The 16,318-nt window shown below is 32.1% G+C and overlaps 1 protein-coding gene across 1 annotated transcript in view; it reads left to right on the top strand.

Moving 5' to 3' along the window:
• The first annotated feature begins 326 nt into the window (after positions 1–326).
• Positions 327–16,318, top strand: part of LOC134704843 (galanin receptor type 1-like) — a 51,627-nt gene continuing 35,635 nt past the window's right edge. The window contains exon 1 of the mRNA XM_063563625.1: positions 327–729. Coding sequence (XP_063419695.1) covers positions 394–729 — 336 coding nt within the window. The 5' untranslated portion in view covers positions 327–393. The remainder of the gene's footprint in view (positions 730–16,318) is intronic.

Raw genomic sequence — 16,318 nt, 5'->3', positions numbered from 1 at the left:
AATATATTTGCGATTGTCGCTTGAGAAGCCAACATATGGAAAGGTATATAGTATGTTCAATAGATATTTGTTAATCAGTGCTGAAAAGTAGCTGCAAATAAATTGTTTCATTTGTGTATATGAATAAAAAGAGCTGTTTTGTGTCAAAACAAAGAGGATCAATTAAACAACTGACTATAGTGGAATAGATATCTAATATTGCATCTTTGAAAATAACGACTTGTTTGTTATCAGTAAAAATAGACTACAATTACGAAATTATTGCACAGAAGTGATGTTTTGTGTTTAAAAAATAGAAAACTGTAATATTCAAATTGATTCAATAAAATAAAATAAACATCCCGAACAGAAATATTAGTTGTATATACTGCTTATCAAGGATAAAAAAGAACTATGCTGTCTGTTAACTTATCAATGACAGAAGTCACAACTGCCGCTAACTTTAGCTTTGGACCTGCAGAAGTTTTTACCGGACGCCCGGAATATGCCGTAATCGTTCCAACAATTTGGGCTCTTCTCGTTATTCTCGGGGTGATTGGAAATGGTTTGGTAATATACACACTGAGTAAAAATGGAGAAACAACAGCCACCAATTGCTACATTGTTAACCTAGCTATCGCGGATCTAACATTTCTTGTAGTTGTAATTCCATTCACTGCCTCATTTTACGCAACACCAGTCTGGATTTTTGGAGATTTTATGTGCAAATTTGCCATGTATATGATTTATGTAAGTATTTTTTTGTTTAATACCTGTTATACACCTGATTATATCATAAAAAGAAGAAATGATAAGGTTTGTGTTTGTTCTGTCAACTTGAAAATTCAAAGGTATTTCGAAACAGATATTGTAAAACATAAGCCTGTTGGACATAACTATTTGTTATTTTTAATTTTGTCTTACATATATGTATTTGCATTTGTCTTACATATATGTATTTGCATTTGTCTTACATATATGTATTTGCATTTGTCTTACATATATGTATTTGCATTTGTCTTACATATATGTATTTGCATTTGTCTTACATATATGTATTTGCATTTGGGCTTCTTTTACAACTATGTTAAAGATGTGAAAAAAATGTAAGAGAGTAAAAATATCTGTTTGAGATAAATCCTTCGTCAAATATTTTTTTTGTCAAAAAAACCCCAACATAAAATGACTACTTTAGTTCAAATATGGCATTGTAGACATATTTATGACATCATAATGACATTATTTAAAATACATCATAAGTTATTGTCATGCAATAAAGTGTGCAGATATATATCAACCTGTACATTTGACCATACAACTAAAAGTCTGAATGATTTTCCAAATTTTTGCAGTTTTGCAGGCACATGTATTCACCTATTACTAATATTTCTTTATATGATTTTACATTTACTGTCATAGTGTTAGATTCAATGATAATTAGATACACGTACTGTATCACACGTTAACATTCGAGATTTAATCATGAAAGTCGTGTTACATTTCAGTATTTTCTGTGCATTTTAACCGTCCAATAGTTGATGTCTGTCTTCTTTCAAAATACGCTACGTTTGTACGGTGAAATCTGAACTGATGTGATATTGGAACAACTTGTTTGACCGACTGACCGACTGACTGACCTAAAGATTTATATATATATAAAATGAGTGTGTTTAAAATGTTGAATGTTTCCTCACATGATTATTTGGAACACTAAAATACTGATAGCTATGGGTAAACACAGGGTAAACACAGATAATATAAATGTATGGAGTCATTTCATGCCTTATCAGGGTGTATGTATGAAATGAATATGGTTTATGAAAATTCTGTTGAAGTTCTTTATGGTTATATCACACTTAACTTTTCTTTGTCTAATATGTTCTGCTTTTTATTTGTATTGTAGTCCTGTAATATTTTGTTTTCATTTCAATGTTATATTTAACTGTGCCATTAAAGTGCGAGGTTTGGCATGCCTTAAAACCAGGTTCAACCCACCACTTTTATTCCCCTTTAAAAGTGTGCTGTACCAAGTCAGGAAGATGGTCATTGTTATAATATTGTTCGTTTCTGTGTGTGTGTTGCATTTTAACGTTGAGTCGTTTCTGTTTTCTCTTATTTTTGAGATAAGACGTGGCACGGTACTAGTCTATCCCATATTCATGTATTTGGTTTTGATGTTATATTTGTTATTCTCGTGGTGTATTGTCTTTTGCTTGGTCCGTTTCTGTCTGCTGTTGCGTTTCGGTGTTGTGTCGTTGTTCTCCTCTTATATTTAATGCATTTCCCTCGGTTTTGGTTTGTTGCCCCGATTTTGTTTTTTGTCCATGGATTTATGAGTTTTGAACAGCGGTATACTACTGTTGCCTTTATTTATTAACATTACAGCGTAATCACGCATCCTTGACATTTAAAAGTTAACTTTTGAACGTTTGCGGGGAAGGTTAATCCAGAATAACGATTCGGACGAACGAAATATTGCATGTTTAAAGTATAATCAAAGCAATCATAAAGTATTAACCTAAGCTTACCGTTATCCGATTATTATTAACGTTATTCGTCTGTACCGATCTTGATAAATAAATATATATTCCAGATGAACCTGATTTTAATACAGTGTTCCCCACATTTTTGTCAATATAATTGAATAAATGCGACTGTCATACAAGTGAGAGGTTACGCTAGCTATCAAACTATAGGTATGATGAATTCACTATTTTTGAAATAAGAGAAAACATATAACATGTTAAAACATGACAGTTGTTTTCTATTCTTTTGATAGATTTGTGCTTTAATATTGCCATCTGAGAAGGAACTTTTCGCATTTTGTTATTTCATTTTTTATTGTTAGTCGGAAAAGGGATGACAATATTCTTACAACCAGGTGAACGTTTAGATCAATATTAACATGTTTTTTTTGTAATTGATTGACGTCGTGATGACGTAAAGGACAAACAAGCATGTTGCAAATGCAGCAATTTGTTCAAAATAGGTAGTATTTATTATTTCAATCGATGTCTACTGTGAGTACTAGAACCCAATCAGTTCATTATATTTTCACAGCTACAAATTCTTTATTTTTTTATGTCATGAGTAGATAACAATTTATGTATCGAGAAAAAACAACAATGATCTAGAAGTGGTACTTTCTGGGTGTTTTTTTCATTGACACATGAACCTGGTAATTTACTAGATAAGGTTATAACATTATTGATGCTAAAAATGATATGCCAGCACCCACGGGAGGTATTTTTCTAAATAGTATAAAATTTGAAAAAGAATAAGAATTATACTTTGTAAATTTATGACTCGGAAGGACTGTTTTTGAATTTACCTAATTATTTTAGATGATATTTTGTTTAAGCCCCAGTCCCACTAGCTCACGATCGCACCAAAATAAATTCAGATCGTGGTGAGATAGCAGTATGAGCTGCATTAAACGAACATTTTCGTTTCAACCACGTTGCTGCTACGTCCGTCCTTATTACGCTTCTACAACGATCCCGCTACGATTATACCACGTTCTCAGCACGATTATTACGATCTTTCTACGCTCAACACGTCCTAGCTTTCTACGACCATACCACGATTTATCTGATTGTAACATGATCTTATCACGCTTCCACTGCGAATATAGCACGCTCTTATCACGACCATACTACAATCATACCACGTTCATACCGTAATCTTACTACGCTCCGAGCAAAAGAGTCAATATCGTGTTCCATATAAATACTGTATCATTCCTTCTATTTCTCATTTATACGTAGAGTTTCTGTAAAACAACTCAGTCAATCAACCAAACTCTATGTAAGGATAAGAGTAGAGGTAGAGGCAGATGGACATCTGTTAATAAAGTATCATGATCCAGTAGACCGACCAATTAAACCTCAATCACAACTTATTGCTGGTCCATCAAGATCAAATGACGATGATTTAGTTAACGATAGTAGGGATACCACAGATGTGTCAAGCATGGTTGAGTCGTTGGAGACAAAGGACAAAGGTCAAAATTAAATACAGACATACAAAAGCTGTAGAGTCTTTATACATTTTAATTTTACAATGACAATTAGCATGATGATCGTAGTATGAACGAAGTCGGGTCGTAAGATCAGCGTGACGTGGACGACATGGGCGTGCTAAAATCGTACTATATGGTCCTAAAAAGCATGGTGTTATCATGGTATAAACATGATATTGTTGTAGTGGATGCGTGTTTGAGTCGCTGTGAGAACGTGATGGTTGTAGTGAGGTCGTAGTAAAGTCGATTTTAGATTGTAGCGCAGTATCCCCGACTAGAATCGTACTGCGCTTTCACTACACTTCTACTACGACCTGATTTAGGCACGACCGTATCATGATTGTTTTGAACATGTGAAAAGTTAGCCACGATCATGAAGATCTCACCACGTATGTTTTATGACCTTACTGCGATCTGCACGATCGCACTACGACTACGATCGTCAACATTTTTTTTGACAGATCGTAGTGCGATCATGGCCTAGTGGGACTGCGGTATTAGATTATCCTTCATTATAAACGATATAAATCAATCACTTGAAAACACGTGGTGTAAGAATACTTAAGGAATGATTTAAGCAAAAGATTCTTAAAAACTGATGGCAAATACTGTGACCTAGATATCATCGTTGACTGAGAGAGTTTGAACCTTAGTTTCTATATACTTTTTTATTTAAAGATTTATGAATAATTGCATTGGTCGTTATTTTACTACATTTGCATACCTCGGTGACTTATTTTATAAATAATAATATATGGTATCATAAAGCCACTTTCTTCTATTGATCATTTTTTTTTAACACGGCACGTTATTGTATTTCAAAGTTTTGGCTTTGCTAAACTTACGAAAATATTCCATTATATCCATTATCATATTGATATCAGGAGATATGGGAGGGACATTCATTAGACAGCAGCCATCTTTACAAATTAAATATTCGGTAGCAAGCGTTAAAGAAACAAACCCAGTATTCAAAACCCGTCCCACTGAACTGGAAAAATAACACGATATCAAAAAGATTTGAAAGAAAAGAACTACAGCATGTTTCTTTAACCGATATTCAGGACTGTTAATTGTTAAGACTATCTTTTCATTCAATACGAGTTATTTTGTCGTATTTTACAAAATAGGACAAAATCCTTGAAAGTTATTGATAAATGATTAAAAATAGACATTTTAATGATCCTAGAAAGTAACTGCGGAAAATTCTTTTTGAAATAATAAAGACCTTTAAAGTACAAAGATCACAATAGTTTTTAATGTCAATGTCGTAATGACAAGAGATTATTCTAAAAACTTCTTTGTAAAATAGAACCAACACTGTAGGTGATGTTAACAAATAAATTGTTAAAGCACAGTTTAGACTGACATCTTTGTCGATAAAACACAGAGTACTTAAATCTTCTGAAATGCCATGCTGTTTGAATAGGGAACTGACCTTGTATTTATTTTAAAAATGCGACCAGCTCTTATAAAGTTCATTTTGTTAACCCCGATCATTGTCGTTAACTAAAACAAAAATACTGCGCTTAAGATATTCCGAATAATATAGATAAAACTTTAAAAGAAAAGCATATTATTTGCCATATTTTCCCACACATGGAACATTCAAATGAAAATGAAACCATGGCATCTCCAGTAAATAATTTAAACTATTTTTCAATAGAAATCAACATAAGATATAGCCATCGTTGGTTCTCAATGCTCTGATGAGTTTTTTTTTACAACCACTGGGTTGATGCCACTGCTGGTGGAGATTTATTTCCCCGAGGGTATCACTAGCCCAGTAGTCAGCACTTTTTGTGCTGACATGAATTGTCATTGATATTGCTATAGTTATAAATTTACTGTTTACACATTTTTGAATTTTTTGAAATACTAAGACTTTTCTACCTCAGGCATAGATTACCTTAGCTGTATTTGGCAAAACTTTTAGAAATTTTGGTCCTCAATGATCTTCAACTTCGTACTTTATTTGCCCTTTTTAACTTTTTTGGATTCGAGCGTCACTGATGAGTCTTTTGTAGACGAAACGCGCGTGTGGCGTCTACTAAATTTAGTCCTGGTATCTATGATGAGTTTATTTTCATGGTTGTAATTTTCTTGCTTCATATGTAAAATAGCATCAAAACATCAAAGAGTTTACAAACTATAAAAGGATGCATTTAAAATTATATCAAAATGAATAAGACACATTGGTGGTATATCAATTCACTGAGTATATGATATATCCATACACTGTTTTTAATGAACTAGTCAAATCAGCGTTCTCTGATCAAAAGTGTAGGATATCATTCGATAGTAGATTAAAAGCAACTACACTCGTTATCAATATGATATGATGAAGTTGTAAAGTATAAACAAATGTTGAATTAGAGAAATATCTTGTACTTGCGAAACTCAGTTTGCTCTTACGAGCCATACTGTGTGTTTGTCCATATTTTACTAAGGTAAATGGTGTCATATACGAATATGGCAAAGAGAGGCAAAATATACCAAAGAAAAATTCAAACACATAATTCCAAAAAAAAAAAATGGCAAATACCAACAAATGACCAAAAGATGAACGATAGTAAAAACATGCAACAGTATAACCGTGATGTTATCTGGATAATCAATAAGAGAATATTTTCTCTATCATAGTTTTATTCTGCATTATCTGACAATTATGCTGCTTGGGTCATTTGTCATCTTATTTCAATTATACGATATAAATGAATTTCCTAGTAATTAATTAGAAATGAATTCAATAAATGTTGATCTCGGTGAAATATTTATTTGTCCAAAATAAATGAAAATCAAACACAATACGGGTAATGATAATTGAATTGTAAATGAACGGGGTGATAGGGGACTTTTGCTTCTCATACAGGTCTTTTATCATATTACCTAAAGTGAATAAATTTAAAATATATTTATGAAGTTATGCTTTCTTATAATAACCGAATAACCGTTTCACAAATGATATCGGATATGTTCCTTACGTCGTAACTACAATCCCCTTCCCTTTCATGAATGTGACCTACCGAATTAAGACTATTTACCGGATTTGTAATCACATAAGCAACACGACGGGTGCCAAATGTGCAGCAGGATCTGCTTACCCTTCCGGAGCACCTGAGATAACCCCTAGTTTTTGGTTGGGTTCGAGTTGTTTATTCATTGGTTTTCTGTGTTGTGTCATGTGTGTTATTGTTTGTCTGTTTGTCTTTTTTATTTTTAGCCATGGCGTTGTCAGTTTGTTATAGATTTATGAGTTTGACTGTCCCTTTGGTATCTTTCGTCCCTCTTTTATCAATCATATTCACAAACATTTTTCGTGATGTAGTAGGAAGAGGAGAAAACCCCAAAGGAAAATAAAGAAAAATGTGACTAGAAGAACAAAATAAAACATTTACTAAAGATTTATAACATTTTTTTAAGTTTTTTTACGCATTCAGGGAATTCTGAAATGTGGAAGAAGATATAAGATAATCTGTAAAGTCGGATTATCTTGTTGTTTTTATTATGTATGATCCCAGAAAACAAAATAACAATATCATGACAAATGAAGAACAGTATACAAAGGTTGAGTAACACGATCCATGATTCCTATCTGTAGACTGAAGATACTAAGGGGACATTCAAATCGCACAACTCGAATCTCAATAAATAACTATTCACTCCTTCAGACTTCAGTAACAGAAGCGTGAACCTGACTCAAGATACCTTAACAAACAGATTAACAAACGACAACCACTGACATATTTCTGATTGTGTGACATTTTGACTGAGTGTTAGTTCAAATGACATTTGATTTATGCAAAGCCGGAGAAACACAAAGTTTTGCTCTCTTTCGGGGGTACATACGATTTGCACTTTAAAAAAAAAAATTACCTGATTAGTCTTTAGCTTACGCTCATATGACTGATATTTTCTCTCGATGTTTTTTTCTATCAACTTTTAATCAGTTTAGTTATTGGGCACCACTGCTTATGTCTTCCAATGGAAATTTTCAGCATAATTATTATTGGTCTTTATCAATAAAATGGTCGTATAATGAAGACAACAGTAGTATACCGTTGTTTGAAATTAATAAATCGATATAGAAAAAAACAAATCCGAGTTACAAACCAAAACCGAGGGACACGCATCAAATATAAGAGAACTACGACACAACAGAAACACAACATTAAAATGTAACACACACAGAAACGAACTATAATAGCACAATGGCTATTACCCTGAATTGGTCCAGGGGATTTAAAGATAAAAATGGTGGATTGAACCTGGTGTTATGGCATGCCAGTACTCCCGCTTTAATTGCAATGTTAATTTTAACATTAAAATTACAATTACATGACAGGACTATAATACAAATACATGGGAGAAAATATAGCACAGCAACAAATGATTAAGAGCCAACAAAAGGTACTTTGTTAAACATTTATACGTCAGACGTGCGCCAAGTCCACACAAGACTAACCAGCAACGTCCAGATGAACAAAGTTTGAAAGCCAACACTAGTAAAAGCTAAAAAGCACTGATGACCAAACGTTTCAAAAAGTCGTGACCAATACGGCCAGGGTTATCAAAACGGGACAAGAATATTCTTTAATATTATTTAGAATTTAAATCAATACATACTTTTGCAAACAGTAAGTTTAATAAAATGACTATATAATAGATATATATGATAAAACTGAAGTGGTGACTAGCTACAGAACAAAAACGTATCAGTATTTGCACAAAACTTATAATATGTATGTTTCTTATTTAATATCTTTTTGACGTTGAAACTAAGACGAAGATTTGTCCCAAAACACAAATGCATTTCTCTGTGTCGTATATTATTTTAAGCAATATTTTTTTTTATCGGAGCTTCATTGTTATTGACCCATACATATACGACGTAATTAAGTGATATGCATAAATATAAATGGTAAACAAAATTTGCACATTATATTAAGAATAAGTTCAAGTAGCAACGATAAATATCTATTTTAATGAGGGTGCGTAAACCTTGAATTTGAAAAAAAAAGTTTTTGAAGAATATGAACTCTTATTTAAAAATATATAATAAACCAGATTTTTTCTATAATTATTAATGTTGTTGTAATAGTCACAATACCAGAACATTCATCTGGGAATTTATCACTAAAAACTTTCCGATGAGAACCGGCTAGACATCGCAGAGTTTAAAGGAGATCTGTTTGTCCTTAGAACTCCCACTGATGGAGGTCTCTCGAGTGAGCAATACATGCTGGAAAACTGCTAGTTTTATTGTCTCTGATTGTTCGAAGAGTAATAATAGATATTAGTTTCGTATAAAAACATTACTCAATCTACAAGTATTGTCTGAAGTATACGTATATGTGATTATTAATGAATTGCACCCAAGTGAATATAGTACAGATAACTATTATTTAAACAAATAGTTTGATAATTGCAGCTACGATTTTACTTGGCCCATCAGGAATTAGTTATAAACCGAAACAAAAAAATCACTTTATTAAATTTATTAAACTGTCATGATTATAATAACTGATCGACCTATAAAATTTATAGGAGTAAATTGCATAACCAGAGATTTTGCCTTGATTATAATAATGTGTTGTAATGGTAAACATGTGCTTTTTATTTCGTTTACAAAGAACTGAACTTTGCAATAAAATAAGCAAATAAGCAAACCTATAAGCTACATACGAAGTTGTGAATATACATAACACTTAACCTAATTTGTTGTTTCCATTATAGCAGTATGCAATATCATGTAGTGAGTACTTTTTTTCAAAATGAATCTCTCATTTTTTTATTTATATTTAAAAAAGAAGTCTGAGTTTTTCTTATAAATTTTATTTAGAGTGAACAAAGTAAAACATCAAGTTGATCTCTTAGTTCATTGATGGCGAACAAAGTAAATGTAAAACTCGTTTAAAGTATGTAAATACACGTCAATGGTCCGTATAAGAATATAAGGAAATTTAGTTTACAAAATAAAAATCTATTGATATAATTATCTAAAATTTTTGGGAAAAATATAATACTTTCAATCTGATGTATTTTGCATATATACCAAAGTTACTTTGTATACACATGTTTTATGAATTTATAAAGTGTATTATAATTGATGTATGCAAAACGATATTTCAGTAATTTATAAATCATGCAAACCAAATAAACCTCAATTGAAATTGCAACATTTAATTTAATACTTCTCTCGTTTTAGACGTATATTATATTATCTATCGATTATGACGTATGTGTGTCCTTCAAACAAATGGAAAGAAAACATACAAAAGTCTATAGTTTGGTGTATTGATTACGTATAGTGATGACTGAAACATATTTCTTATCTGTGATCAATTAAAAAGTGCCACTTGGTGAAAATGACTTGTCAAATTATTTTAAAATGTTAACTACACAAATGAAAAAAATGTGGACAGAGTATCGATTCATCTAGCAATAAGAAGGCGTTTGATCTTTTATCTGATTATGTTGACATTTACAAATAGTTTTTGGTGGTTTTCGTGTTGCTTAAAATTCAGCTTTTATTGTAGTCATTTGTGTATATGTTTGTCTTTTTGTATTCTTAGTTTTTCTTCGACTCATGAGTTTTGAATGCTCCCTTGGTATCTTCAGCCTTTTTTATTACGTAAATACTGGAAATTGTTTTTTTCTAGTTTCATCTGATAATGCACTGGTAGCAAATGATGTTTCAGTATTTGTCACTTGTTTGTACGTACTCATTGTGTACAGTCCAAAAGAGTAATATTAATTTGAACAATAAGGGAACGTATGGTAAATCACGTCATGCCCGTTAGCCGTCTGAAGATTATGAAAACTTATTATTATTAACAAATCTATAAAAAAAGAAGATGTGGTTTGATTGCAAATGAGACAACTGTCCACAAGAGACCAAAAGGACATAGACATTAACAACTATAGCTTTATATAAAACTAAGCCGAATAGTCCTATCTTTTACTCCTAAACGTTAAGTGCGTATGAAAAAGTACCAAATACTCATTTCCCCTCAGTTTAAGTTTGCAACCCGGACTTATTATCTTTCAATCGATTATGACTTTCGAACAGCGATGGCGATGTTGTATTATTGTTACGCTGATTCAGCGATGGGACAATGTTGGATACCTAAATTACACAAAACTCCATATAAAGAATGATACAAAGCTGGGTCTTCAAAATGTTCGACTAAACATCTTTCTAAAGTATTGACTACTATTCTTTCTACAGTTAAAGATGGGCTTCAAAAAATATTGTGAGGAGATATATTCTACCAGTGGTGTTAACCAGATGTGGATTCTCAAAAATTCGAAAGATCTACTGCTTAACCTTCGATCACAATCTTTGCAATTTTGCAGCAACATAAAAACTTTTGATTTTTCTACGCTATTTACTACTATTCCCCATGCTCAGTTGAAAGATCGACTTCACCAACTCATAAAACAGAGCTTTTTCTATAAAAATGGGAATCGTAGATACAAATTTCTTGTTTTGGGATACTATAATTCATATTTTGTGAAGAATCACACTGAATCTTCCAGAAAATATACTGAAGATGATATTATTAAAATGCTGGACTTTTTGATCGACAATATATTTGTTGAGTTTGGAGGATTTATATTTCAACAGACAGTCAGTATTCCAATGGGTACTAATTGTGCACCCCTGCTGGCTGATTTGTTTTTGTATTCGTATGAAGCAGAATTTATTCAGAACCTTCTAAAAGACAAAAAGAAAAAGCACCTTGCTAAATTCTTTAATTTTACTTTTCGATATATTGATGATGTTTTATCATTGAACAACCCATACTTCAGCCAATACTTACATCTGATATATCCCAGTGAACTTGAAATTAAGGATACTACTGATACTAGAAGGACTGCTTCATATCTTGATCTTTTCCTCAATATTGACGTAGATGGACGACTTCACACAAAAATCTATGATAAACGGGACGATTTCAACTTCCCAATTATCAATTTCCCATTTCTCAGCAGTAACATACCATCTGCTCCTTCGTATGGTGTTTACATATCACAATTGATCCGTTATCCACGTGCTTGTTCACACTATACGGACTTCATATACAGGAGTGTGCTCCTTACGCAGAAACTGCTCCAACAAAGTTAAGAGGAGGACAGATTAAAATTGACACTCCGTAAATTTTATGGACACCATCACGAATTGGTGGATCCAAACGATTTGGTGTCACGATATCACAGTAGCATGGGTTTGAATCCCGGCGAGGGAAGAACCAAAAATTTGCGAAAGCAAATTTACAGATCTAACATTGTTGGGTTGATGTTTAGACGAGTTGTATATACATTATGTACACAGCCATGTATCACCATCACTGATGGCGATCCGATGGATACATCTGTTGTAGGGTTGTCACTGACTCAGACGTACTTATGAATATAATTATTTTCTGTGACTGTATCTTACATTAATTTGTAGGATCCTTTACTATAGATAATTTAGCTGATCTGTAACAATAACATCTTCATGCCTTATATATCATGTACTGTAGTACGCCGCTAGATTAAAACTGACGTGGAAAGGTAACATATGGCCACCGAAAGCTCTTTATTTGAGAGCCCAGGTGGTCGTGTGGTCTAGCGGGACCTATAGACAGCAAAGTGAATTGAAAAAATATCTTATATGTTAGCGATTTCTTGGCGGGTATAAATTATATCACCTGTGATTGATGTAATAATTTGTACTTTTGTTAAAATGTTGGAAATGCTTCTCAATTAGCGCTCTCCAGTATATTGAAAACATAGATACACTTTAATGACAATTATAACCTTTTACAGCGCTTCACCTGCTACATGTATACGAAATCAATGGATAGGGCAATTATATCTGCCAGCAAAGTCATATATTATCTGATGAAGGTTTGGTCTTAATTGAAACAGGGAAATAACAACATATAAAGACAAATGACATAAACACAAACTACAAGAAAAATCCACCTGCCGGATTATGGCTTTCCTTTGAAATTCGAGAGTGCACATTTTAATTTTATAGTTTAACATTATATGGTTGTATATTGTTTCGCTAATCAATAAAATTGTCATTATAATAACAATATATCACTGTGTTGTGTAAATTTTAATTGACAGATGAAGAAAGCATATATTTTATAGCAGGATACAGCTTCATATGCTCTACACAAGTCACCATTATAACTATAAACGGAAAATAGTTTTCTTTATTTTAAACATGACCCTTTCAGCAAAGAGTTTAACATATCTTTTATGTTTTTTATAAACAGTTACCACGTTCAAACCATCATTTTCTACAATTGAAAATGCCTGTACCAAGCCAGGAATGTGACAGCAGTTGTCCATTCGTTTGATGTGTTCTGTCATTTGATTTTGACACGTGATTAGTGACTTTACGTTTTGAATTTTCATCGGAGTTAAATTTTTTGGTGATTTTACGTTGTCAGCTTTTTAACTAATACGTCATTTTATAACGATACACTGTACAGTAAGAAGGAAATAATATTGATAACTTATTTCGTATGTGTCTTTAAGAAGGTCAATCCTTTATATTGTTAGATCATGATTAAAAATATCAAAATAACTTTAATTTGCTTTTTCAGTTACATTTTAAATACTAGTAAACAACAAAATGATTTCAAAGAACCACTCGCATTATAATCTATCCGCCAAAACGTTCCCTATGAATAGATTTATATAGGTTCAAATTATTATGTTCAAGTGAACTTCAGTTAAAGCTTACTTTAGGAGCATCCAGCAATTTAGAGCAATGAATGAAGGCAACAGTAGTATACCGCTGTTCCAAACTCTTAAATTTATTGACAAAAAACAAAATTGGGGTAACAAACTTAAACTGAGGGAAACGCATTAAATATAAGAGAACAACGACACAACATTAAAATGTAACACAGAAACGGACTAAGCAGTAGACAAAATCCGATGAGAATAAAAAATATAACATCAAAACCAAACACATGAATCTGGGATTGCCCCCTCCTTTTCCAAATGTATGTGTCGTGTTGTATATTTGTGTTTGTTTCAGTTTTTCTGTTGATACATTTAGTTGCATAGTAAAAAAATAGATCAATATGGAGGTTAATGTGGATGTAAAACTGTTTTAAAACTATTTCATTGTATTTATTTTATGTTTGCAAAAAGTTTGGTCCGTTTCTGTGTGTGTTGCGTTTCGGTGTTGTGTCGTTGTTCTCCTCTTATATTTAATGCGTTTCGCTCGGTTTTGGTTTGTTACCCCGATTTTGTTTTTTGTCCATGGATTTATGAGTTTTGAACAGCGGTTTACTACTGTTGCCTTTATTTATGGTTGTTTTTTAATCGAATGGTGTTTTGGGTTAAGGTGGACTGTCGTTCAGTCTGTTATGTTACATTGGTTGCTGCTATCCTTAATAGAATTAAACGGGATATTTCGAAGTATACGGGATATTTTGAATAATATATAACATTACATTTCATGTTAAGAACTCTTCTGAACGTAATTCGTCCATTGCAGTGAAGAATGAGAGAGGGAAAAATAGACTGCATGGCTTGTTTTGTACTTCATTACATATATGCTGTGGGAATAGATTCTATAAAAAATAAACCCAACCTGCTATTTTAAATTTTTACACACGTTTGTTTTTCGATGTTTGATGATTTATTGACAACACTTTGATAGAAATGATTCAATCGGTTACTTGTTATCAAATCAACCGATCCCACTTGACCCAAAAATGTTGTTTTCTCATTGTAAATTTTATCAATATCAAAATTAATTTTGATAGATAAATATAATGGAACCTGTTTCTATAAGTTTTTATATATTACATTGATAAAAAGGGTGTTTCAAAATTAAATAATGAATAAAAATTTTGAGACTGCGACTTCAAGTTTAGAATTTTCCTTATCATTAGTCGATTAAGAAGTATAGGAAAAGTCTTCGTGTGTTCATACATGTAAAACTTGGTTTTGCATGGTTTTCTGGCAGATTTGCATTACAAGTTGGACTTTTTCTTGGTTTTATAATGAATTTACATAATTATGCAAATGAGGCTGTTACTAAAAATAGATACGATTCTGGCGAAAATTAAGTGGCCAATTTTTTAATTTATGTCAAGGATTGAGATGATATATAAACATTTGTCAAGTTGTGATTGTCGATTTGGACGATTTCCTGAATAGTGCATGGTTTTCTGGCGGATTGGCTCACGTTGTTTATTTGACGTATTTGTCATTGAAATCCTACCATATATCACTTGGTGATACCTTGAGTTAATTTTGCTGACAATTCTTACCAAAGAGACCGTACGTCTCACATCTCCCCTCATTAAATTTAAATTACCCTTTTATCATTTAACACATTCAGTCGATATTTTCTTCCAATTAAAACGTTCAGAGTAATGTATGATTTTGTGTTAAACCCTTAAATTCATAACACTTTCCAATACACTTGTAGAGTGTCTTGGTGTTGTGAAAAGGGGGAATAGTGATGTATATTAAAGGAAATTGTGTGTTGTGTAAAAGGGAATAGTGTTTTGTGTAATTGGAAATAGTTTGCTGTGCAAGGGGGAATAGTGTTGTATGTAAGATGAAATGGTGTGTTGTGTAATGGAGAAAAGTGATTTGCGTTATTTTGAAGAAAAAAAGTAAAATAACAAAAAATACCGATATCCGAGCGAAATTAAAAACGAAATAGTGCGTTGTTTGAGATGGAATAGTCTTTTGTGAAAGGTATTTTATCAAAGCGTAAAATTTAAACTTTCTGTACATTTCATTTGATCTCAATTGTATTCTGCATTGATTGATCGTGATGATTGAAGTATGAAGCTTCAGATATCAAAAGATTGTCAATGCTTTATGAGTAATTATATGAATATTTGGTCGAACGTTTTCGCTCTAACATTTTGTTTTTGCGTTTCTGTTCTACCACGCCTTTAGTATACTTTTCTACATCTTTTGTAAAGACTATATTTGAATGGTGTTGATTATAAGCTCAATAATAAATATTTCGTGTGAAATACCTATATAAACCCTTTGAAATATTTTAGTTTTTTGACTCAAACCTAACCTATTTCCACAGAAGTCAAAATATTCAATTAAATAGGTTTACTTTTTAAATTGTTATTTGGATGGAGAGTTGTCTCAATGGCACTCACACCACATCTTCCTATATCTACCATTCAATGTATCACTATCTTCCAATAGCTTGTGGAGAGTTGTCTCATTGGCACTCATACAACATCGTCGTTTTCTTTTTACTTTCAATAGTTATATAATAAAATGTCGTATAAATTGCATAAAACACTCAGACCTTTC

This window comes from Mytilus trossulus, chromosome 2 (assembly GCF_036588685.1).
Source record: "Mytilus trossulus isolate FHL-02 chromosome 2, PNRI_Mtr1.1.1.hap1, whole genome shotgun sequence".
Classification (NCBI taxonomy): Eukaryota; Metazoa; Mollusca; class Bivalvia; order Mytilida; family Mytilidae; genus Mytilus; species Mytilus trossulus.
This window is presented reverse-complemented; position numbering and strand designations above follow the sequence as displayed.